Source organism: Heterodontus francisci, chromosome 36, assembly GCF_036365525.1.
Source record: "Heterodontus francisci isolate sHetFra1 chromosome 36, sHetFra1.hap1, whole genome shotgun sequence".
Taxonomy (NCBI): domain Eukaryota; kingdom Metazoa; phylum Chordata; class Chondrichthyes; order Heterodontiformes; family Heterodontidae; genus Heterodontus; species Heterodontus francisci.
The window spans coordinates 1,928,390-1,952,962 of record NC_090406.1 but is presented as its reverse complement, the minus strand read 5'-3'; the positions used below and the strand labels follow the sequence as shown (position 1 = coordinate 1,952,962).

The following is a 24,573-nucleotide window of genomic DNA, read 5'->3' as shown; positions in this document are numbered from 1 at the left end:
AAATCAAGTGTAAGCTTGGTCTAATGATCAGGACAACAGCTTCTGTGAAGCATTAGCCCTATTCTTTGCTCTTTCTCCTTTACAATGTTGAGGGACCTGCTGTGTATTTACTCTACTTCCCCTGTTTTATTTCCAGTATTTATTGTACTGATTTTTAAACCTAAAGATAAACTCACCTGAAAAGGGAGGTCCAGAGTGGTGCTCCCAATCTGGTTGACGTTGGGAAGGGAGCCTCCATAGTACTGACCCCGGCCCTGTCCCAACTGTAAATACTGAGATTTCTGCAACTGTAACTGAGAACAAAGAAAAACAGGCCTGTTACAAACAAACTAACAGGAGCCGAGACACCGGCCACAGAACCTTCTAAAACCTCTCTAGCAAAGTACGACAGCACCATCACTATCACATACCAACAGCGGCTGGTCTCCAGACAGCTATTGCTCGCACAAAAACTCGCACAATAGTGGACAGCATAAAAACAGGCACCTGGAAAGATAACTGAACTAAAAGATTAAATAACGAGGGCAGGTTGTATAGACTAGAATAAAAACATAACATGCTGGAAATACTCAGCCAGTCAGGCAACATCTGTGGAGATAGAATCAGAGTTAATGTTTCAAGATGATGACCGTTTATCAGAATTGAGAATTCTTAGAGATGTGACAGTTTTTAAGCAAGGCTGAGAAAGGGAGTGGGGGTAGGAGTGAACAAAAAAAAAGGCCTGTGAAAGGGAGAGATTAAATGACAAAAGGGATGATGGTACAAGGCAAAAGGTGATGCTAATGGGACAAGTAGAGAAACAAAAGATCTAGAGGAGGTGGAAATGGGAAATAATCATCAACAGCTGTAGTCCAAAAAATGGGGACAGAGGCTGAGACCTGAAACTGTTGAACTCACTGTTCAGTCCAGAAGGCTGTGAAGTGCCTAATCGAAAGATGAGGTGTCATTCCTTGAGCTTACATTGAGTTTCACTGAAACAGTGTAGGAGGCCAAGCACAGAGGTAAGAATGAGAGTGAGGCAGAGAATTAAAGTGACAGGCGAACGAAAGCTCGGGTTCACGTTGCGGACTGGACTGATCAGGTATCCCACAAAGCAGTCACCCAATCTGCATTTGGTCTGCCCGAGACCACATCGTGAGCAGCGAATACAGTATACTAAATTGAAAGATGTACAAGTAAATCGCTGTTTCACCTGCAAGAAACGTTTGGGGCCTCGGACAGTGAGGAGAGGAGGTAAAAGGGCAGGTGTTGCATCTCCTGTGCCTGGAAAGACATCGTGAGAAGGGGAGGGGTTGCCAGAAGTGATTGAGGAATGGACCAGAGTGTTGCGGGGGAAAGAGTCATTTGGGATGCCTTCTTTTACCTCCTCCTTTCTCACCATTCAAGGCCCCAAACTCTTCTTCCAGATTAAATAGCAATTTACTCATAATTCTTTCAATTTAATATACTGTATTCACTACTCACGATGTGGTCTCTACATCAGGGAGATCAAATGCAGATTGGGTGGCTGCACGTCTGTTCAGTCCAATGTGACCCCAAGCTTCCAGCCACCTGTCATTTTAATTCTCCTCCAACTCCCACAGACCTTGGCCTCCTACACTGTTCCAATAAAGCACAACGTAAGCTCGAGGAACAGCACCTCATCTTTCGATGAGGCACTTTTCAGCCTTCCTGACTCAATGAGCTCAACAATTTCAGATAATCACCACTCCCATTTTTTCGAACAGCAGCTGTTGGTGATGATTTTGCTATTCCCATTTACACCTCCTCTAGGCACATTTTCTGTTTCTTTACTTGCCCCATTACCATCTCCTTTTGTCTTGTGCCATCGTCCTTTTTGTCATCTCTTTCTGGCTTCCACACTATCACAGACCTTCCCTTTTGTTATTTCCGCCCTCCCTCTTTCTCCTGCCTCGCTTAAAAACTGTTACATCTCTAAGTAGTCAGTTCTGACGAACGGACATTGACGGGAAACATTAATTCGGTTTCTCCACAGATGCTGCCAAACCTGAGTATTTCCAGCATTTTCTGTTTTTATTTCAGATTTCCAGTTTCCAGCTCTTCCATAGACTAGGCCTGTATTTTCTGCAGTACTGGTGGGTGGCATGGCAAGTAGTGCAGATGGGAGCAAAAATTACAAAGACAATGAGAGATTAAGTGAGAGGGAAAAGGTGAGTAGGGGACAGTAGTGTAGTGATAATTTTACTGGACGAATAATCCCAGAGGCCCAGTCTAATGCTCCGGAGACATGAGTTCAAATCCCAACATGGCAACTGGGGGAATTTAAAATTCAATTAATTAATAAAATCTAGAATAAAATGTGAGTCTCATTAATAATCATGAAACTACCAGATTGTCATTAAAAACCCATTTGATTCACTGATCTCCTTCAGGGGAGGAAATCTGCCTCCTTACCCGGTCTGGCCAACATGAGACTCCAAACCCACAGTAATGTGGTTGACTCTTAACTGCCCTCTGAAATGGCCTAACAAGCCACTCAGTTGTATCAAACCGCTACAGAAAAGTCAAACAAGACTAAAACTGGATGGACCGCCCAGCATCGACCTAGATACGGGAACAAAGGCCCAATCGAACCTGCAAAGTCCTCCTCATTAACATCTGGGCAGTTGTGCCAAAGTTGGGAGAGCTGTCCCACAGACTAGTCAAGCAACAGCCCGACATAGTCATACTCACCGAATCATACCTTACAGCCAATGTCCCAGACTCCTTTAACACCATTCCTGGTGCCGGCACAGTGGTATACAATCAGAAAGGAGTGGCCCTGGGAGTCCTCAACACTGACTCTGGACCATATAAAGTCTCATGGCATCAGGTCAAACACGAGCAAGGAAACCTCCTGCTGATCTAACACCTATATTCAAGAAAGGAAGGGGACAGAAAGCAGGAAACTATGGGCCAGTTAGCCTAATATCTGTCATAGGGAAATTATTAGAATCCACTATTGAGGTTATAGCAGGATACTCATAAAATCATAACGCAATCAGGCAGAGCCAACATGGTTTTGTGAAAGGGAAATCACGTTTAACTAATTTATTAGAGTTCTTGAAGGAAGTAACAAGCAAGATAGCAAGGTGGATAAAGGAAAACCTGTAGATGTGATGTACTTAAGATTTCCAAAAGGCATTTGATAAGGTGCCACATCAAAGGTTACTACACAAGATAAGAGCACATGGTGTAGGGGTAACATATTAGCATGGATAGAGGACTGGTTAGCTAACAGGAAGCAGAGAATAGGGATAAATGCATCATTTTTGGGTTGGCAAGTTATAACTAGTGGAGTGCTACAGGGATCAGTGCTGGGGCCTCAACTATTTACAAATTATATCAATGATCTGGATGATGGTACCGAATATATGGTAGCTTAATTTGCCAATGACACCAGGAGAGGAAGGAAAGTAAGTTGTCAAGAGGAGGTTAAGAGTCTACAAAAAGATATAGATAGGTTAAGTGACTAGGCAAAAATTTGGCAGATGGAGTATAACGTGGAAAAATGTGAACTTGTCCACTCTGGCAGGAAGAATAGAAAAGCTGTATACTATTTAAATGGAGAGAGATATTGCAGAACGCGGTACTACAGAGGGATCTGCGTGTTCCGGTACATGTCACAAAAGGTTAGTATGCAGCTACAGCAAGCAATTAGGAAGGCAAATGGAATCCTGGCATTTATTGCAAGAGGAATCAAATATGAAAGTAGGGATGTTTTATACTGCAGCTGTTCAGGCCCTTGGTGAGACCACATCTGGAGTACTCTGTTCAGTTTTGGACTCCTTATTTGAAAAAGGATATAATTGCGTTAGCAGTTCAGAGAAGATTCACTCGACTAATTCTGGGGATGAAGAGCTTACCTTATGAAGAAAGGTTGAACAGGTGGGTCCTATACTCGCTGCAGTTAAGAGGAATGAAAGGTGATCGTATTGAAACATACAAGATCCTGAGGGGACTGGAAAGACTGGATACCAAGAGGATGTTTCCCCTTGTGGGGGAGACTACAACTAGGGGACACAGGTTAAGAATAAAGGGTCTCCCTTTTAAGACGGAGATGAGGAGAATTTTTTTCTCAAAGGGTCATTAATCTGTGGAATTCTCTTCCCCAGAAAGCAGTGGAGGCTGGGTCATTACATTTATTCAAGGCTTGAAGGTTAGATTTTTGATAGACAAGACAGTCAAGGGTTACGGGGGTTAGACAAGAAAGTAGAGTTGTGACCACAATTAGATCAGCCAGGATCTTACCGAAAGGCACAGCAGGCTCGAAGGGCCGAAATGCCTACACCGTAGTCCTATGTGTTCCACCTACCACCCTCCCTCAGCTGATGAATCAGTACTTCTCTATGTTGAACACCACTTGGAAGAAGCACTGACGGTAGCAAGGGCACAGAATGTACTCTGGATAGGATACTTCAATGTCCATCACCAAAAGTGGCTCAGTAGCACCACCACTGGCCGAGCTGGCTGAATCTTGAAGGACATATCTGCCAGACTGAGCCTGCAGCAGGGGGTGAGTGAACCAACACGAGGCGAAAACCTACTCAACCTTGTCCTCACCAATCTACCTGTCAGAATGCATCTGTCCATGGCAGTATTGGTACAAGTTACCACCATTTAGTCCTTGTGGAGACAAAGTCCCATCTTCACACTGAGGATACCTTCCATCATGTTGTATGGCACTTCCACTGTGCCAAATGGGATAGATTCAGAAAAGATTTAGCAGCTCAAAACTGGGCATCCATGAGGCCCTGTGGACCATCAGCAGCAGCAGAATTGTATTCAACCACAATCTGTATCCTCATAGCCCGGCATATCCCTCAATACCATCATCAGGGGAGAAGGTGGCGCAGTGGTATTATCACTGGACTAGTAACTCAGAGATCCAGGGTACTGTCTGGGGACATGGGTTCGAATCCCACCACAGCAGAAGGTGGAATTTGAATTTAATTAATAAAACTGGAATTAAAAGCTAGTCTAATGATGGCCATGAAACCATTGTCGATTGTTGTAAAAACCCATCTGGTTCACCAAGGTCCTTTAGGGAAGGAAATCTGCTGTCCTTACCTGGTCTGGGAGGGCGGCGCAGTGGTTAGCCTCACAGCTCCAGCGACCTGGGTTTGATTCTGGGTACTGCCTGTGCGGAGTTTGCAAGTTCTTCCTGTGACCGCGTGGGTTTTCACCGGGTGCTCCGGTTTCCTCCCACAGCCAAAGACTTGCAGGTTGATAGGTAAATTACAAATTGCCCCTAGTACAGGCAGGTGGTAGGGGAATTGAGGAAAGGTGGGGACGTGAGAGGGTAATGGGATTAATGTAGGATTAGTTTAAATAGGTGGTTGATGGTCGACACAGATTCGGTGGGCCGAAGGGCCTGTTTCAGTGCTGTATCTCTAAATAAAAATAAAATAAACTCTTACATGCCCTCTGAAATGGCACAGCAAGCCACTCAGTTGTACCTAACCGCTACGAGGTCAATAAAAAGGAATGAAACCGGACGGACCACCCGGCAACGACAACAGCAAACCCAGATCGCCGTTCCTTCACTGTCGCCGGGTCAAAATCCTGGAACTCCCTTCCTAACAGCACTGTGAGTGTACCTACCTCACATGGACTGCTGCGGTTCAAGAAGGCAGCTCACCATCACTTTCTCAACAGCAATTAGGGATGGGCAATAAATGCTGGCCTGGCCAGTGAAGCCCACATCCCATAAAAAAATGAATTTTTAAAAAAATCAAGCCGAGGGACCAACCCGGGTTCAAAGAGCAGTGTAGGACAGCATGCTAGGAGCAGCACCAGGTGTACCTGAAACAGATAGCAACCTGGTGAAGCTATAACAGGTTTATATGCATGCTAAACAATGGAAGCAGCATGCGACAGACAGAGCTAAGTAATCCTACAACCAACGGATCAGATCTAAGTTCTGCAGTCCTGCTACATCAAGTCATGAATAGTGAACAATTAAACAATTAACAGGAGGAGGTGGCTCCACAAATATTCCCATCCTCAACGTTAGGGAAGCCCAGCGTGCCAGTGCAAAAGACAAGGCTGAAGCATTTTCAACCATCTTCAGCCAGAAGTGCCGAGCAGATGATCCATTTCGGTCTCTCCTGAGGGCCCCAGTATCTCAGATTCCAGGCTAAGAATCCTACGGCGAGTAACTCACCTCCTGACTCTCCAAAGTCTGTTCACCATCTACATGGAATAGGTCAGGAGTGTGATGGAATACTCTCCACTTGCCTGGATGCGTGCAGCTCCAACAACACTCAAGAAGCTCGACATCATCCAGGACAAAGCAGCCCACTTGACAGACACCCCATCCACGAACATTCACTCCCTCCACTGACCCACAGTGTGTACCATCTACAAGATGCGTAGCAGCAACGCACCAAGACTCCTTAGACAGCACCTTCCAAACCCACGACCTCTACCACCTAGAAGAACAACGGCAGCAGATGCATGGAAACACCACCACCTGCAAGTTCCCGTCCAAGTCACACATCATCCTGACTTGGAACTATATCGCCGTTCCTTCACTGTCGCTGGGTCAAAATCCTGGAACTCCCTTCCTAACAGCACTGTGGGTGTACCTAACCGACATGGACTGCAGCGGTTCAAGAAGGCGGCTCACCACCACCATTTCAAGGGCAATTAGGGATGGGCAATAAATGCTGTCCTAGCCAGCGATGCCCACATCCCATGAATGAGTTAAAAAAAAAAACTTCTCTGCACCTTCTCAAGGACCCTCACATCCTTCCTAAAGTGTGGTGACCAGAACTGGATGCAATATTCTAGTTGGGGCCTAACCAGAGCTTTATAAAGGTTCAGCATAACTTCCTTGTTTTTGTACTCTATGCTGCTATTTATGAAGCCCAAGATCCCATATGCTTTACTAACCACTCTTTCAATCTGTCCTGCCACCTTCAAAGATCAATGCATATGCACCCCAAGTCCCTCTGTTCCTGCACACTCTTTAGAACTGTGCCATTAAGTATATATTGTCTCACTCTATCCTTTCTGCCAAAATGCATCACCTCACACTTGTCTGTATTAAATTCCATCTGCCACTTGTCTGCCCATTTCGCTAGCCAATCTGTGCCCCATTGTAGGCGGTTCGTATTGTTTGCCACTTCTACAAGTTTGGCATCATTGGCAAATTATGAAATTCTCCTCTGTATTCCAAGATCCATGTCATTTATATACAGCAAAAAAAGGAGTGGTCCCAGCACTAATCCTTAGGGAAAATAATGTTTCCCATCCTCCACCCTGAAAAACAACCATTTAACACAACTCGCTGTTTTCTGTCCTTGAGCCATTTTTTTTTATCCAATTGGACACCGACCTTCCTATTCCATTAGCCCCAATTTTGTTAACCAGCCTTTTATGTGGTACTTTATCAAAGGTTTTCTTAAAATCCATTTTGACAACATCCACTGCATTCCCTTCATCAACCTTCGCTGTTACTTCATCAAAAAATTCAATTAGATTAATCAAGCATGAGTTGCCTTTTATAAATCTATGCTGGCTATCCTTAATTAACTCAAACCTCTCCAAGTGCCTGTTGATTTTTTTCCTTGATCATTGTTTCCAAAACCTTATCCATCACTGATGTTAAACTAACTGGCTTGTAGTTGCTAGGAATTTCCTTACACCCTTTCTTGAATAAGGGTTTCACATCTGCCACTCTTCAATCCTTTGGCATCTCCCCCGTATCTAGGGAAGATTGGAAGATTATGGCAAGCCGTTCTGCTATCTCCATCCCTACTTCCTTTGGCAACCTGGGATGCAAACCATCCAGACCAGGTGACTTATCTACCCTAAACATAGCCAGTCTTTCCAGTGCCTCCTCACTCTCAATTTTATCTTATCCATTGCCTCTACCCACTCTGCTTCGACCAATATTTGTCGGATTCAACCTCCTTAGTAAACACTGATACAAAGCACTCATTAGGTATTCTCGCCTTGCCCTATGCCTCTAAACATATATTACACTCTTTGTCTGCCTATACAAGCAATGATTAGCTTCCTAAGCTGGCAGCCACAAATGTGGTGGCTTATATCAGGCCATTTGTACCCTGGAAATGACAAATGTTCTGAGGTCTACCCAAGAAGTTAGTTTGGTCATTGACACTGGCAATAGAGACTTTTGGTTCGCATGTATTGAATCCAAAGGTCTTGGTTTTCTCTTCGTCATTTTTTGTGTCAATAACAAGAGTAGGAATCTCATCGGCATTGAACTGTGAACGGTTGATGCATGTATTCTCCTAGAGTTTGTGGGCATCGTCCAGTACAGCTTCCAGGTCATATATGGTTAAATCAACCACTGGACGATTGATGCAATTATGCTTTAATGGTTGAAGTTTGGTTCAGACAGTTTGGGACCTTCCAATGTTCCAGAATTTCATAGAATCATAGAATGGTTACAGCACAGGAGGCCATTTGGCCCATTTTATCTGTGCCAGCTCTCTGCAAGAGCAACTCATCTAGTCCCACTCCCCCACCTCTTCCCAATGGCGTGCAACATTTTTCTTGTTCAATAAAATAAACAGCAAAAGCATCAGGAGGAACACTTTTCTTGCACATAATACGAAAGCAAAATACTGCGAATGCTGGAAATCAAATAAAAACAGAAAATGCTGGAATTATTCAGCAGGACAGGCGGCATCTGTGGAAAGAGAAACAGAGTTAACGTTTCATGTCGATGACCTTTCATCAGAAATGGGAAAAGTTAGAAATAAAGGGAGTGGCAATGGGACAACATATTTGCAATGTGAAAGGGCTAATTAATAATCTCATTGTAAAGGAGCCTCTAGGGAAGACTGACCATAACATGATAGAATTTTACTTTAAGTTTGAAAGTGATGCAGTTCAATCCGCGACAAGGGTATTAAATCTAAACAAAGGAAACTACGAAGGTACGAGGGGCAAGTTGGCTGCGGTAGATTGGAAAACAACATTAAAATGTATGATGTTAGACAGGCAATGGCTAGCATTTAAAGAATACATGGTTTACAACAAATTTACATTCATTTGAGGCACAAATACCCTACAGGAAAGGTGATACAACTATGGCTAACAAGAGAAGTTAAAGATTGTATTAGATCAAAGGAACAGGCTTATAAAGATGCCAAAAAAGTAGTAAACCTGAGGTTTGGGAGCATTTTAGAATTCAGCAAAGGAGGACCAAGAAACTTATAAAGAAAAGAGAAAATGGAATATGGAAGTAAACTAGCCAGAAATACAAAAATGGACAGCAAAAGCTTCTATAGGTATGCAAAAAGGAAAAAGATTAGCAAAGACAAATGTGGGCCAATTACAGACAGAGACAGGGAAATTTATAATGGGGAATAAGGAAATAGCAGAAAAACTAAACAAATACTTTGTGTCTGTCTTCACGGAGGAAACAAAAAACCTCCGGGAATACTAGAGAACCAAAGGACTAGCAAGAATGAGGAACTGAAAGAAATTAGTATTAGTAAAAAAGTAGTACTGGAGAAATTAATGGGACTGAAAGTTGACAAATCCCTGGACCTGATGATTAACATCTCAGAGTGTCAAAAGAGGTGGCTGTCGTGACTGTGGATCCATTGGTGACCAACTTCCAAAATTCTATAGATTCTGGAATGGTTCCTAAAGGTTGGAAGGTAGCAAATGTAACCCCACTATTTAAGAAAGGAGGGAGAGAGAAAACAGGGAACTACAGATCTGTTAGCCCAACATCAGTGGTAGGGAAAATGCTAGAATCTATTATAAAGGATGTTATAACTGAACACTTAGAAAATAATGGTAGGATTGGACAGAGTCAACATGGATTTATGAAAGGGAAATCATGTTTGAGAAACCTGTTAGGGTTTTTTGAGGATGTAATTAGCAAAATAGAAGGGGGAACCAGTGGTGGTGGCGTATTTGGATTATCAGAAGTCTTTCAATAAGGTCCCACACAAATGGTTAGTAAGCAAAATTAGAACACATGAGACTGGGTATAATATAATGGTATGGATTGAGAATTGGTTAATGGACAGAAAACAGAGAGTAGGAATAAAGGGTCATTCTCAGGTTGGCAGACTGTGACTAGTGCGGTATCACAAGGATCAGTGCTGGGGCCCCAGCTATTCACAATATATATCAATGTTTTGATGTGGGGGCCAAATGTAATATTTCCAAGTTTGCTGATGACACAAAACTAGGTGAGAATGTGAGTTGTGAGCTGGATACAGAGAGGCTTCAAGGGGATTTAGACAGGCTAAGTGAGTGAGTAACAACATGTCAGATGGAATATGATGTGTAAAAATGTGAAGTTATCCACTTTGGTAGGAAAAACAGAAATGCAGAGCATTTCTTAAATGGTGAGAGACTGGGAAGTGTTGACGTCCAAAGGGACCTGGGTGTCCTTGTTCATAAGTCACTGAAAGCTAACATGCGGTGCAACAAGCAATTAGAAAGGCAAATGGAATGTTGGCCTTTATTGCAAGAGGATTTGAATACAGGAGTAAAGATGTCTTGCTGCAACTGTACAGAGCCTTGGTGAGACTGCACCTGGAGTAGTGTGTACAATTTTGGTCTCCTTACCCAAGGAAAGATATACTTGCCATAGAGGGAGTGCAACGAAGGTTCACCAGACTGATTCCTGGTATGGTGGTATTGTCCTATGAGGAGAGTGGGCCTATATTCTTTAGAGTTTAGAAGAATGAGAGGTGATCTCATGAATCATACAAAATTCTTACAGGGCTTGATGCGGTTGATGCAGGAAAGATGTTTCCCCTGGCTTGGGGGGGGGTCTAGAACCAGGGACAGAGTCTCAGAATAAGAGGTAGGACCGAGATGAGGAGGAATCTCTTCACTCAGAGGGTGGTGAATCTGTGGAATTCTGTACCCCAGAGGGCTGTGGAGGTTCAGTTATTATGTTCAAGACAGTGATCGACAGATTTCTAGATATTAAAGATATCAAGGGATATGGGGATAGGATATGATGTTGTTGCTATTACAGAGACTTAGTTGAGGGAAGGACAATATTGGCAGCTAAATGTTCCGGGATTTAGAAGCTTCAGGTGGGATAGAGGGGGATGTAAAAGAGGTGGGGGAGTTGCATTACTGGTTAAGGAGAATATCACAGCTGTACTGAGGGAGGACACCTCGGAGGGGTCAAGCAGCGAGGCAATATGGATGGAGCTCAGGAATAGGAAGGGTGCAGTCACGATGTTGGGGGTTTACTACAGGCCTCCCAACAGCTTGCGGGAGGTAGAGGAGCAGATATGCAGACAGAATTTGGAAAGATGTAAAGGTAACAGGGTTGTAGTGGTGGGTGATTTTAACTTCCCCTATATTGACTGGGACTCACTTAGTGCTAGGGGCTTGGATGGGGCAGAATTTGTAAGGAGCATCCAAGAGGCCTTCTTGAAACAATATGTAGATAGTCCAACTAGGGATGGGGCCGTACTGGACCTGGTAATGGGGAATGAGCCCGGCCAGGTGGTCGAAGTTTCAGTAGGGGAGCATTTCAGGAACAGTGACCATAATTCCATAAGTTTTAAGGTACTTGTGGACAAGGATAAGAGTAGTCCTCGGGTGAAGGTGCTAAATTGGGGGAAGGCTAATTATAACAATATTAGGCAGGAACTGAAGAATTTAGATTGGGGGCGGCTGTTTGAGGGTAAATCAACATCTGACATGTGGGAGTCTTTCAAATGCCAGTTGATTAGAATCCAAGACCAGCATGTTCCTGTGAGGAAGAAGGATAAGTTTGGCAAGTTTTGGGAACCTTGGATAACGCGGGATATTGTGAGCCTAGTTAAAATGAAAAAGGAAGCATTCGTAAGGGCTGGAAGGCTGGGAACAGACGAAGCCCTTGAGGAATATAAAGACAGTAGGAAGGAACGGGAACCTTGGATAACGCGGGATATTGTGAGCCTAGTTAAAATGAAAAAGGAAGCATTCGTAAGGGCTGGAAGGCTGGGAACAGACGAAGCCCTTGAGGAATATAAAGACAGTAGGAAGGAACTTAAGCAAGGAGTCAGGAGGGCTAAAAAGGTTCATGAAAAGTCATTGGCAAACAGGATTAAGGAAAATCCCAAGGCTTTTTATACGTTAATAAAGAGCAAGAGGGTAACCAGGGAAAGGGTTGGCCCACTCAAGGACAGAGGAGGGAATATATGTGTGGAGCCAGAGGAAATGGGCGAGGTACTAAATGAGTACTTTGCATCAGTATTCACCAAAGAGAAGGACTTGGTGGATGATGAGTCTAGGGAAGGAAGTGCAGATAGTCTGGGTCATGTTGTTATCAAAAAGGAGGTGGTGTTGGGCGTCTTGCAGAGCATTAAGGTAGATAAGTCCCCAGGGCCTGATGGAATCTACCCCAGAATACTGAGGGAGGCAAGGGAAGAAATTGCTGGGGCCTTGACAGAAATCTTTGTATCCTCATTGGCTACAGGTGAGGTCCCAGAGGACTGGAGAATAGCCAATGTTGTTCCTTTGTTTAAGGGTAGCAAGGATAATCCAGGTAATTATAGGCCGGTGAGCCTTACGTCAGTGGTGGGGAAACTATTAGAGAGAATTCTTAGGGACAGGATTTACTCCCATTTGGAAACAAACGAACTTATTAGCGAGAGGTAGCATGGTTTTGTGAAGGGGAGGTCGTGTCTCACTAACTTGATTGAGTTTTTTGAGGAAGTGACGAAGATGATTGATGAAGGAAGGGCGGTGGATGTTGTCTATAAAGGCTTTACTGAAGTCCATGACAAGATCCCTCATGGCAGACTGGTACAAAAGGTGAAGTCACACGGGATCAGAGGTGAGCTGGCAAGATGGATGCAGAACTGGCTCGGTCATAGAAGGCAGAGGGTAGCAGTGGAAGGGTGCTTTTCTGAATGGAGGGATGTGACTAGTGGTGTTCCACAGGGATCAGTGCTGGGATCTTTGCTGTTTGTAGTATATATAAATGATTTGGAGGAAAATGTAGCTGGTCTGATTAGTAGGTTTGCGGACGACACAAAGGTTGGTGGAGTTGCGGATAGTGATGAGGATTGTCAGAGATACAGCAGGGTATAGATCGGTTGGAGACTTGGGCGGAGAAGTGGCAGATGGAGTTTAATCCGGACAAATGTGAGGTAATGCATTTTGGAAGGTCTAATGCAGGTGGGAAGTATACAGTAAATGGCAGAACCCTTAGGAGTATTGACAGGCAGAGAGATCTGGGCGTACAGGTCCACAGGTCACTGAAAGTGGCAACGCAGGTGGATAAGGTAGTCAAGAAGGCATACGGCATGCTTGCCTTCATCAGTCGGGACAGAGAGTATAAAAATTGGCAAGTCATGCTGTAGCTGTACATAACTTTAGTTAGGCCACACTTAGAATATTGCGTGCAATTCTGGTCGCCACACTACCAGAAGGATGTGGAGGCTTTGGAGAGGGTACAGAAGAGGTTTACTAGGATGTTGCCTGGTCTGGAGGACATTAGCTATGAGGAGAGGTTGGATAAACTCTGATTGTTTTCACTGGAACGACGGAAGTGGAGGGGCGTATTGATAGAGGTTTACAAAGTTATGAGCGGCATGGACAGAGTGGATAGTCAGAAGCTTTTTCCCAGGGTGGAAGAGTCAGTTACCAGAGGACATAGGTGTAAAGTGCGAGGGGGCAAAGTTTAGAGGGGAAGTGTGAGGCAAGTTCTTTACACAGAGGGTGGTGAGTGCCTGAAAATTGCTGCCAGGGGAGGTGGTGGAAGCAGGTACGATAGCGACATTTAAGAGACATCTTGACAAATACATGAATAGGATGGGAATAGAGGGATACGGTCCCTGGAAGTGCAGACGGTTTTAGTTTAGGCAGGCATCAAGATTGGCGCAGGCTTGGAGGGCCGAATGGCCTGTTCCTGTGTATCAACAAATCAACAAACAAAGAACAGTACAGCATAGGAACAGGCCATTCGGCCCTCCAAGCCTGCGCCGATCTTGATGCCTGCTGAAACTAAAACCGTCTGCACTTCCGGGGACCGTATCCCTCTATTCCCATCCTATTCATGTATTTGTCAAGATGTCTCTTAAACGTCGCTATCGTATCTGCTTCCACCACCTCCCCCGGCAGCAAGTTCCAGGCACTCACCACCCTCTGTGTAAAGAACTTGCCTCGCACATCCCCTCTAAACTTTGCCCCTCTCACCTTAAACCTATGTCCCCTAGTAACTGACTCTTCCACCCTGGGAAAAAGCTTCTGACTATCCACTCTGTCCATACCGCTCATAACTTTGTAAACCTCTATCATGTGCCCCTCCACCTCTGTCGTTCCAGTGAAAACAATCTGAGTTTTTCCAACCTCTCCTCACAGCTAATGCCCTCCAGACCAGGCAACGTCCTGGTAAACCTCTTCTGTACCCTCTCCAAAGCCTCCACGTCCTTCTGGTAGTGTGGCAACCAGAATTGCACGCAATATTCTAAGTGCGGCCTAACTAAGGTTCTGTACAGCTGCAACATGACTTGCCAATTTTTATACGCTATGCCCCGACCGATGAAGGCAAGCATGCCGTATGCCTTCTTGACTACCTTATCCACAACTCCTAAGGGTTCTGCCATTTACTGTATACCTCCCACCTGCATTAGATCTTCCAAAATGCATTACCTCACATTTGTCCGGATTAAACTCCATCTGCCATTTCTCCGCCCAAGTCTCCAACCGATCTATATCCTGCTGTATCCTCTGACAATCCTCATCATTATCCGCAACTCCACCAACCTTTGTGTCATCCGCAAACTTACTAATCAGACCAGCTACATTTTCCTCCAAATCATTTATATATACTACAAACAACAAAGATCCCAGCACTGATCCCTGCGGAACACCGCTAGTCACAGCCCTCCATTCAGAAAAACACCCATCCACTGATACCCTCTGTCTTCTATGACCGAGCCAGTTCTGTATCCATCTTGCCAGCTCACCTCCGATCCCATGTGACTTCACCTTTTGTACCAGTCTGCCATGAGGGACCTTGTCAAAGGCTTTACTGAAGTCCATATAGATAACATCCACTGCCCTTCCTTCATCAATCATCTTCGTCACTTCCTCAAAAAACTCAATCAAATTAGTAAGACACGACCTCCCCTTCACAAAACCATGCTGTCACTCGCTAATAAGTTCGTTTGTTTCCAAATGGGAGTAAATCCTGTCCCGAAGAATCCTCTCTAATAGTTTCCCTACCACTGACGTAAGGCTCACTGGCCTATAATTTGCTGTACTGTTCTTTGTTCTTGTTCTGGTGCAGGAAAATGGCATTGAGGTACAAGATCAGCCATGATCTAGATGAATGGCAGAGCAGGCTCGAGGAGCCTAATGGTCTGCTCCTGCTTCCTATGCTCCTCTGAAACATAAGATGTGTCTGGAAGAGGTGTGAATGGCAGAATGAAGAACAGTTGGCTTCCAAAAGCAAAAATGAGAGTAAAAACTAAAACCTGCAAAGGCCAAGAAAATGGGGAGAGGTTACAGTCTGAAATTGTTGAACTCAGTGTTGAGTCCAGAAGACTGTTTCTCGCGCTTACCTTGAGCTTTATTGGAACACTGCAGTAGGACAAGGAGAGAGGGCAGAGTGAAAGCAAGGTGCAGAATTAAAATGACAGGCGGCCGAAAGCTAGACTTCACCTTGAGGACTGAATGGAGGTGTTCTGCAAAGCGGTCACTCAGTCCGTGTTTGGTCTCCCCAGTGTACAGCAGATCACACTGCGAACAGTGAATACATTATAATAAATTCAAAGAAGTGCACAGAAATCACTGTTTCACCTGGAATGAATGTTTGGGGCTTAGGTTGGTGAAGAGAGCGGTGGTGAAAGGGCAGATGTTACAACTCTTATGTTTACATGGAAAGGTGTCGTGGGAAGGGGAGGAGGTGTTGGGAGTAATCGAGGAGTGGACCAGAATGTTGCAGAGGGAATGGTCCCTTAAGAATACTGAAAGAGCGGAGGGGAAGAGGTGTTTGGTGGTGTTGTCATGAAGGAGGTGGCAGAAATTGCATTGGATGATCGATTGAACACGGACGCTGTTGTGGTGGAAGGTGAGGAAAAGGGGAATCCTATCATGGTTCTGGGGGGAGGGGAAGTAGAGCATGGATACCTGACCCGAAGGGACTCGATGACATGTGTCAGGATCGGGTCAGGTCGCTCTTCCGGGTCCGGCATTCGGGCTCGGGTCGAACACACACTATCTCCGGTAAGCGGCTCCAATGTTAATGTACTTTTTGGACTAGAAATAGAAAGGTTGTTTAGTTAGTTTTTTTAAGCTTGTGCAGATAAGTAACAAAGTGAAAAACAGAAGGTAGGTTAACTAATGGTCTGGTCGGGCGCGGGAAAAAATGAAAGGATTCAGGCTGGGTCGGATGTGGTTCCGCCGAACTCGGGTCGGTTTTCATTTGCAGACCCGAGCCGGCCTTTAAGGGGAAGGGGCGAGAGCAGAAATACGGGAAATGGGATGGACATGATTGAGTGCCTTGTGAACCACAGGGGTGGGGGGGGGGCGAAAGAGGGGAAATCCTCGGCTGAGGGAAAAGGAAGACATATCAGAAGCACTGGTATGGAAGGTTGCATCATAACAGATGCAACGGAGGCAGAGAAACTGGGAGAATGGAATGGAGTCCTTACAAGAAGTCGGGTGTGAGCAGTGTAATGGACGTAGTCGTGAGAATCAGTGCACTTATAGTGGGCTTGCACATATTGACTGGAATTTTGTCGGAGTGGCAGGGGGCCTGAAACCCAAGGGCAACACCACCTCAACCGTATGTGGGACGCAGCACCTCCCCCCCCCCCCCCCCCATACCGGGCCACATTTTCCGTTTGTCCAGCAACTAATTAGTTGCTATTGGGAATACTATCCCTTTAAAAGACAAAGGCTGCAGACAGTTTGAGGAGAACGAGAAGGTAAAGTTTACCCTCGTCACAGTCACACAGGATGTTATGTGACTTTGATAAGAGTCTTTTCAGTACTGTGGCAGGGGTGGAAACCTAACTGAAAGGATTCAAACATGGAGTTCGGGGAAAGATGGGCATGGATGTGGAGAGGAACGGGAGGTTGGAGATGAGACGGTAGCTTTCAAGGGCAGTGGGGTCAAGTGTTGTTTTTTTGAGGATGGGGTGATGATTAGATTAGATTAGATTAGAGATACAGCACTGAAACAGGCCCTTCGGCCCACCGAGTCTGTGCCAAACATCAACCACCCATTTATTCTAATCCTACACTAATCCCATATTCCTACCAAACATCCCCACCTGTCCCTATATTTCCCTACCACCTACCTATACTAGTGACAATTTATAATGGCCAATTTACCTATCAACCTGCAAGTCTTTTGGCTTGTGGGAGGAAACCGGAGCACCCGGAGAAAACCCACGCAGACACAGGGAGAACTTGCAAACTCCACACAGGCAGTACCCGGAATCGAACCAGAGTCCCTGGAGCTGTGAGGCTGCGGTGCTAACCACTGCGCCACTGTGTCATCACATTAAAGTCTGCCTTACCAAAATCTAGAATCTTAGTAGCTGTTTCATGTTTGTCCCTTTCAAGCACCATGTTAAATTTGATGGCAGATTTCAAGGAGAACGGGACAACACCTGAAAAGAAAGAACTGTTAACTATATCAGCTAACATAGGGACTAAACACGGAAACTGGGTGGTCAACTGTTTATTGAGAATAGGGTTGAGGGAATAGGAGGTGGGTCTCATGAACAAGACAGCAGGTTTAGAATAGTTATGGAAAAGGAGAAGGTGCAATCAAATGTTAAAATACTTAACTGAAGCGGGGGCTAATTTCAGTGAGTTGAAAAAGAATCTGGCAAAGGTGGATTGGAATCAGGAGTCGATAAGGTATTGGGGATTGTGTGTTGGCATGATTTGAGGATTGTCTAACACACAGAAGGCAGAGAGTCGGGATCAATGGGTCTTTTTCAGGCTGGAAAGTCATCATTAGTGGGGTGCCACAAGGATCGGTCCTAGGGCCTCAGCTATTTACTATCTACATTAATGACTTAGAGGAAGGGACAGAGTGTTGTGTATCCAAATTTGCTGACGATACAAAAATAGGTGGGAAGGAAGGCATGTAGTGATGAGGACACAAAGAATCTGCAAAGGGATATAGATAGGTTAAGTGAGTGGGCAAAAACTTGGCAGATGGTGTTCAATGTGGGAAAGTGTGAGGTCATCCACTTTGGTAGGAAGAATAAAAAGGCAGATTATTTAGATGGAGAAAGACTACAAAATACTGCAGTACAGAGGGATCTGGGTGTTCCTGTACAGGAAACACAAAAAGTTAGCCTGCAGGTGCAGCAAGTAATTAGGAAGGCAGATGGAATTTTGGACTTTATTGCTGGGGGGTTAGAGTTTAAAAATAGGGAAGTCTTGTTACAATTGTACAGGGTGTTGGTGAGGCCACACCTGGAGTACTGCATACAGTTTTGGTCCCCGTATTTAAAGAAGGATATACTAGCATTGGAGGCAGTTCAGAAAAGGTTCACTAGGTTGATTCCTGGGATGAAGGGGCTGTCTGATCAAGAACGGCTAAACAGGTTAAGCCTTTATTCATTGGAGTTTAGAAGAATGAGAGGTGATCTTATAGAAACATAAGATTTTAAGGGGGCTCGACAGGGTAGATGTTGAGAAGATGTTTCCACTAGTGAGGGAATCTCAAACTAGGGGACATAGTTACAGAATAAGGAGGCACACATTTAAAATTGAGATGCAAAGGAATTTCTTCTCTCTGAGGGTGGTGAATTTCTGGAATTCTCTGCCTCAGAGTTGTGGAGGTTAGGTCACTAACTGTATTTAAGGAGGAGGTAGATAGATTTTTGAAATCTCGGGGAGTCGAGGGCTAGGCAGAGCAGGCCCGAAAGAGGAGTTGAGGCCTGGGACAGATCAGTCATGATCTTGCTGAATGGCGGGGCAGGCTTGAGGGGCTGAATGGCCTACTCCTGCTCCTATTTCTTATGTTCTTATAAGGTTCATAATACAGAATTGTACAGAGGAGACCTAAAAAAAGGGAATAAAAGGGACAAAGAGTATGAGAATAGGTTAGTGGCTAACACAAAAGTAACTAAAAAGTTTTTTTATAAACAAATAATAAAAAGGTAATCAAATGAAGGGTGGAGCTGATTAGGGAGATCTTCTTTTGAAGACAGAGGGTATGGCTGAGGTAGTACATGTATACTTTGCATCTGTCTTTACTAGACAAGATTATGCTGCCAATGCAGCAGTAAAGGAGGAGACAGTAGCAATATTGGATAGGATAAAAATAGACATAGATCGTTTAGGACTGATATGAGGAGAAATTACTTCACTCAAAGGGTTGCAAATCTTTGGAATTCGCTACCCCAGAGGGTTGTGGAGGCTCCATCATTGAATACATTTAAAGCTGGGATAGGCAGATTTTTGGTCTCTCAGGGAATCAAGGAATATGGGGAGCGAGCAGGAAAATGGAATTGAAGCCCAAGATCAGCCATGACCGTACTGAATGGTGGAGCAGGCTCAATGGGTCTTGCTCCTATTTCTCGTGTTCTGATGGGATACATTCTTATTTACTCAAGGAAGTTAGGATGGAAATTGCGGAGGCTCTGGCTTCCAAAATTGGTTAAGGGGCAGAAAGCAGAGAGTAGTGGTGAATGGTTGTTTTTCAGACTGGAGGGAAGTATACAGTGGTGTTCCCAGAGGTTAGTATTAGGACCACTGGTCTTTCTGATATATATGAATGACCTGGACTTGAACATACAGGGCAACATTTCAAAGTCTGCAGATGATATGAAACTCAAAAATATAGTGAACATTGTGAAGAATAACAAACTTCAGGAGAACAAAGAAAGACTGGTAAAATGCGACAGATTAACTTAATGCAGAGAATTGTGAAGTGATCACGTTTTAGTTTAGGCAGGCATCAAGATCGGCGCAGGCTTGGAGGGCCGAATGGCTTGTTCCTGTGCTGTACTGTTCTTTGATACATTTTGGTCGGAATGAGGCAATATAAACCAAATGGTACAAAAGCAAAATACTGCAAATACTGTAAATCAGAAATAAGAACAGAAAATGCTGGAAATATTCAACAGGTTCCAATGAATGGACATCGACCTGAAATGCTGTTTCTCTCTCCACAGATGTTGCCAGACCTGTTGAGAAGTGCCAGCATTTTCTCTTTTTATTCTAAAAGAAACGGTACCATTTTCATGGGAATGCAGGAACTAGGGGTATATAAACTGAAATCTTTCAATGCTGGTTAGGCCTCAGCTGGAGTATTGAAGAGATTTCCTAGAATGATACCAGAGATGAGGGTCTTCAGTTATGTGGAGGTACTGGACAAGGTGTGGTTGTACTCCTTAGAGTACAGAAAGTTACAAGGAGATTGACAGACATATTCAAAATCATGAATGGTTTTAATAGTTTCTCCTTATTTACTCTGTTTCCAGTGGCAGGAGGGTAACCAGAAGACGCCAGTACAAGGTGATGGGCAAAAGAACCAGCAGTAACTTGAGGAAACTTTTTAATTGCACAAGTTATGATCTGGAATGCGCTGCCTGAAAGGGCAGGGGAAGATGATTTAATAGTAACTTTCAAAAGGGAAGTGGCTAAATACTTGAAGGAAAAAATTCACAGTACGATGGGTCAAATGGCCTCCTCTTAGATTGTATCATTGTATAAATGACAAAAAAGGCTTGAAGGGTTGAATGGCCTATTTCTGTTCATGGTATAGAAGATAGAATGTGATCTAACTGAGATGCTTAGATGATTAAAGGGTAGATGGATAGAAAGTATTTCCTCTGGTGGGGAAAGCATGGAACAAAGGGACACAACCCTAACATTAGAGCCAGGCCATTCAGGGGTGAAGTCAGGAAGCATTTCTTCACACAAAAGGTAGTGGAAGTCTGGAACTCTGTTCCCAAAGAAGCTGCTGAGGCTGGGGGCCAATTAAAAATGTTAAAATTGGGATTGATTGATTTTTGTTGCGCAATGGTATTAAGTGTTACAGAAACAAGTCAGGTAAATGGATGTAAAGATACAGATGAGCTGTGATTTAGTTGAAAGGCAGGAAAGGTTAGAGAGGCTGAAATGCCTCCCCCTGTTTCTCTCCTTCAGCTAATTGTTTTAAAACTGTCTCCTCTGGTTACCAACCCATCTCCCAGTGTAAACAGTTTGTCCTTTAATCCAATATGGATCAAACCACTCTGTCTATCCCGCTCTCCACACCCATCGCGGCCCATCAAGACTTCAAATTAAGCACCTGTGATCACACTAGATACACTGCACACTGAAAATCATCAATTTTGTTCTTGACAATTTAGTTGGTTGCTGAAATATAATTGGCCATTCACAGGGAATCAATGTTCTGTTGAGAAATTTTATATTTCCCAAAACACAAAGCCAAAAGTCCAACTAATGTCTGACACAAACAAAATCTGTTAGCTCGCTGGGTGGCAGGTTTGCAGGAAAACAGCACAAGCTCTTTTACTGTCAACAAACTACCAACTCATTTAATGACTAGATCTGGGAATCTGTTTACACATCTCACTATATTCCTCCATCTGGAGATAAAACAGCCTGTTTCACTCAGTATAATGAAACAATTACCACACCAAGAAATTCAAATACATCAATTGTAATCACTGTGTAACTAAATATACAATGAGTTTAGAATGTAAAATCTTGAGAACTTAAGTTTTTTTTTAAAGCATCACGATCAGCACAATGTCAGTCACTTACACTAGGGTGAGTAAATTGAGCGTTTAGACCCTCACTGAACAGTGACTGAATGAAACAGCCGGCAGGCAGATAACAGCAACTTGCATTTATCTCGCTGTATAACATCTTTACAGTAGCAAAATGTCCTAAGATGTTTCACAGGAGCGTCAAACAAAATCTGAAGCTGAACCACACGAGATATTAGGGCAGACGATCAAAAAGCTCGGTTAAACAGGAAGGCTTTAATAAGCAGCTTGGGAGAGGTGGAGAGAGGAAGGGAATTCCAGAGTTTAGGGCCTAGGCAGCTGAAAGCACGGCCACCAATGATGGAGCGAAAGGAATGGGGTGGGAGGAGTACTCAGGGGGTCTGGAGGGTGGGAGGAGTACTCAGGGGATCTGGGGGGTGGGAGGAGTACTCAGGGGGTCTGGGGGGTGGGAGGAGTACTCAGGGGGTCTGGGGGGTGGGAGGAGTACTCAGGGGGTCTGGGGGGTGGGAGGAGTACTCAGGGGGTCTGGAGGGTGGGAGGAGTACTCAGGGGGTCTGGAGGGTGGGAGGAGTACTCAGGGGGTCTGGAGGGTGGGAGTACTCAGGGGGTCTGGGGGGTGGGAGTACTCAGGGGGTCTGGGGGGTGGGAGTACTCAGGGGGTCTGGGGGGTGGGAGTACTCAGGGGGTCTGGGGGGTGGGAGTACTCAGGGGGTCTGGGGGGTGGGAGTACTCAGGGGGTCTGGGGGGTGGGAGTACTCAGGGGGTGTGGGGGGTGGGAGTACTCAGGGGGTGTGGGGGGTGGGAGTACTCAGGGGGTGTGGGGGGTGGGAGTACTCAGGGGGTGTGGGGGGTGGGAGTACTCAGGGGGTGTGGGGGGTGGGAGTACTCAGGGGGTGTGGGGGGTGGGAGTACTCAGGGGGTGTAGGGGGTGTGGGGGGTGGGAGTACTCAGGGGGGGTGGGAGTACTCAGGGGGTCTGGGAGGACTCGGGGGGGGGTGGGAGGACTCGGGGGGGGGTGGGAGGACTCGGGGGGGGGGTGGGAGGACTCGGGGGGGGGGTGGGAGGACTCGGGGGGGGGGTGGGAGGACTCGGGGGGGGGGGTGGGAGGACTCGGGGGGGGGGTGGGAGGACTCGGGGGGGGGGGTGGGAGGACTCGGGGGGGGGGGTGGGAGGACTCGGGGGGGGGGGTGGGAGGACTCGGGGGGGGGGGTGGGAGGACTCGGGGGGGGGGGTGGGAGGACTCGGGGGGGGGGTGGGAGGACTCGGGGGGGGGGTGGGAGGACTCGGGGGGGGGGGGTGGGAGGACTCGGGGGGGGGGGTGGGAGGACTCGGGGGGGGGGGTGGGAGGACTCGGGGGGGGGGGTGGGAGGACTCGGGGGGGGGTGGGAGGACTGGGGGGGGGTGGGGGGACTCGGGGGGGGGGTGGGGGGACTCGGGGGGGGGGTGGGGGGACTCGGGGGGGGGGTGGGGGGACTCGGGGGGGGGGTGGGGGGACTCGGGGGGGGGTGGGGGGACTCGGGGGGGGGGTGGGGGGACTCGGGGGGGGGGTGGGGGGACTCGGGGGGGGGGTGGGGGGACTCGGGGGGGGGGTGGGGGGACTCGGGGGGGGGGTGGGGGGACTCGGGTGGGGGGGTGGGGGGACTCGGGTGGGGGGGTGGGGGGACTCGGGTGGGGGGGTGGGAGGACTCGGGGGGTCTGGGGGGTGGGAGGACTCGTGGGGGTGCCTAGGATGTGCTGCCTTCTGCAGTTGAATAGATACCAGCACTGGGACAGAGTCCAATGACCGGCTTTCCTGCAATTGTCCCAGCGGCTCAGCACCTTCAGGTGGACAGATGCCGGGGTCCGTGGACACTCCGTTCCTGCCCCACACTCCAGAGGCCTAGGCCTGGGCCCTGCAGCATCCCGACCCCCGGCTGCAGCCTCCCGCTGACAGGAGAGGCCGCGGATCGGCCCACAGCCGCGCTCACTCACCCTGGCCGCCCGGGTGATGCTCAGGTCCTTCATCACCTCCTCGAAAGCCGCCGTCTCCTCAGCCTGTTTCTGGGTGTGGAGCGCGATCTTCTCGCTGAATTTCCGCGGGTTGTTCGACGCCGCCATTTTCCTGAATCGCCACCTTCATCGTACGTCAGCACGCACGGAGCGTCCCTTGCGTCAGCACGTAGGGCTGTGGCCCCGCCCCCAGTTGTGCCACACAATCGGCGAGTCAGTTTAACTTGGGCAGGGGAACTTCAGAAAGATTAATTTGGGTCAACATTAATTCTCACATGGACAAATGCAGGTTCATTAAGGCAAAATTACATTTAACTAATTTGTTGGACTTTTTTTGAGGAGGTAGCAGTGAGGGTTGATGAGGGCAATGCTGTTGATGTGGTGTACATAGACTGTCAAAAAGCATTTTATACAATGTCGTACAACAGAGTTGTGAGTAAAATTATCGCTCATGGAATAAAAAGGACAGTAGCAGCATGGATACGAAATATGCTGAGTGACAGGAAACAGAGAGTAGTGGTTAATGGATGTGCTTCAGGCTGGAGAAAGGTTTGTAGTGGAGTTTCTCAGGGGTCAGTATTGGGAGCCTTGCTCTTCCTGATATATTAATGACCCAGACCTTGGCATACAGGGCACAATTTCAAAATTTGTGGATGATACTATGGAGAAGGACGATGTAGGTGGAGAGATCAGGGAGGGGGATTATGATATACTTGAACATATTAGCATTGAAAGGGGGGAGGTATTGGTAGTTTTAGTGGGCAAAACCCCAGGCCCAGGTGAGATGTATCCCAGGTTGTTATGTGAGGCAAGGGAGGAGATTGCAGGGGCTCTGACACAAATTTGAAAATCCTTTCTGGCCACAGGAGAGGTGCCAGAGGACTGGAGGACAGCGAATGTGGTACCATTATTC

At 46.3% G+C, this 24,573-nt stretch overlaps 1 protein-coding gene across 4 annotated transcripts in view; it reads right to left on the bottom strand.

Annotated features, from left to right (window-relative positions):
* The window catches only part of LOC137351499 (CREB-regulated transcription coactivator 1-like), a 119,410-nt gene extending 95,564 nt beyond the window's left edge, over window positions 1-23,846 (bottom strand). Inside the window, exons 1-2 of one of the 4 annotated variants that reach the window (XM_068015953.1) lie at window positions 23,643-23,846; window positions 177-293 (exon numbers count right to left, since the gene is read on the bottom strand). In XM_068015953.1, the coding sequence (XP_067872054.1) occupies window positions 177-293; window positions 23,643-23,768 (243 nt within the window). In that variant the 5' untranslated portion in view covers window positions 23,769-23,846. The remainder of the gene's footprint in view (window positions 1-176; window positions 294-23,642) is intronic. The other 3 variants (XM_068015950.1, XM_068015951.1, XM_068015952.1) reach the window with 3 other exon arrangements.
* Between the last annotated feature and the right edge of the window lie 727 nt (window positions 23,847-24,573).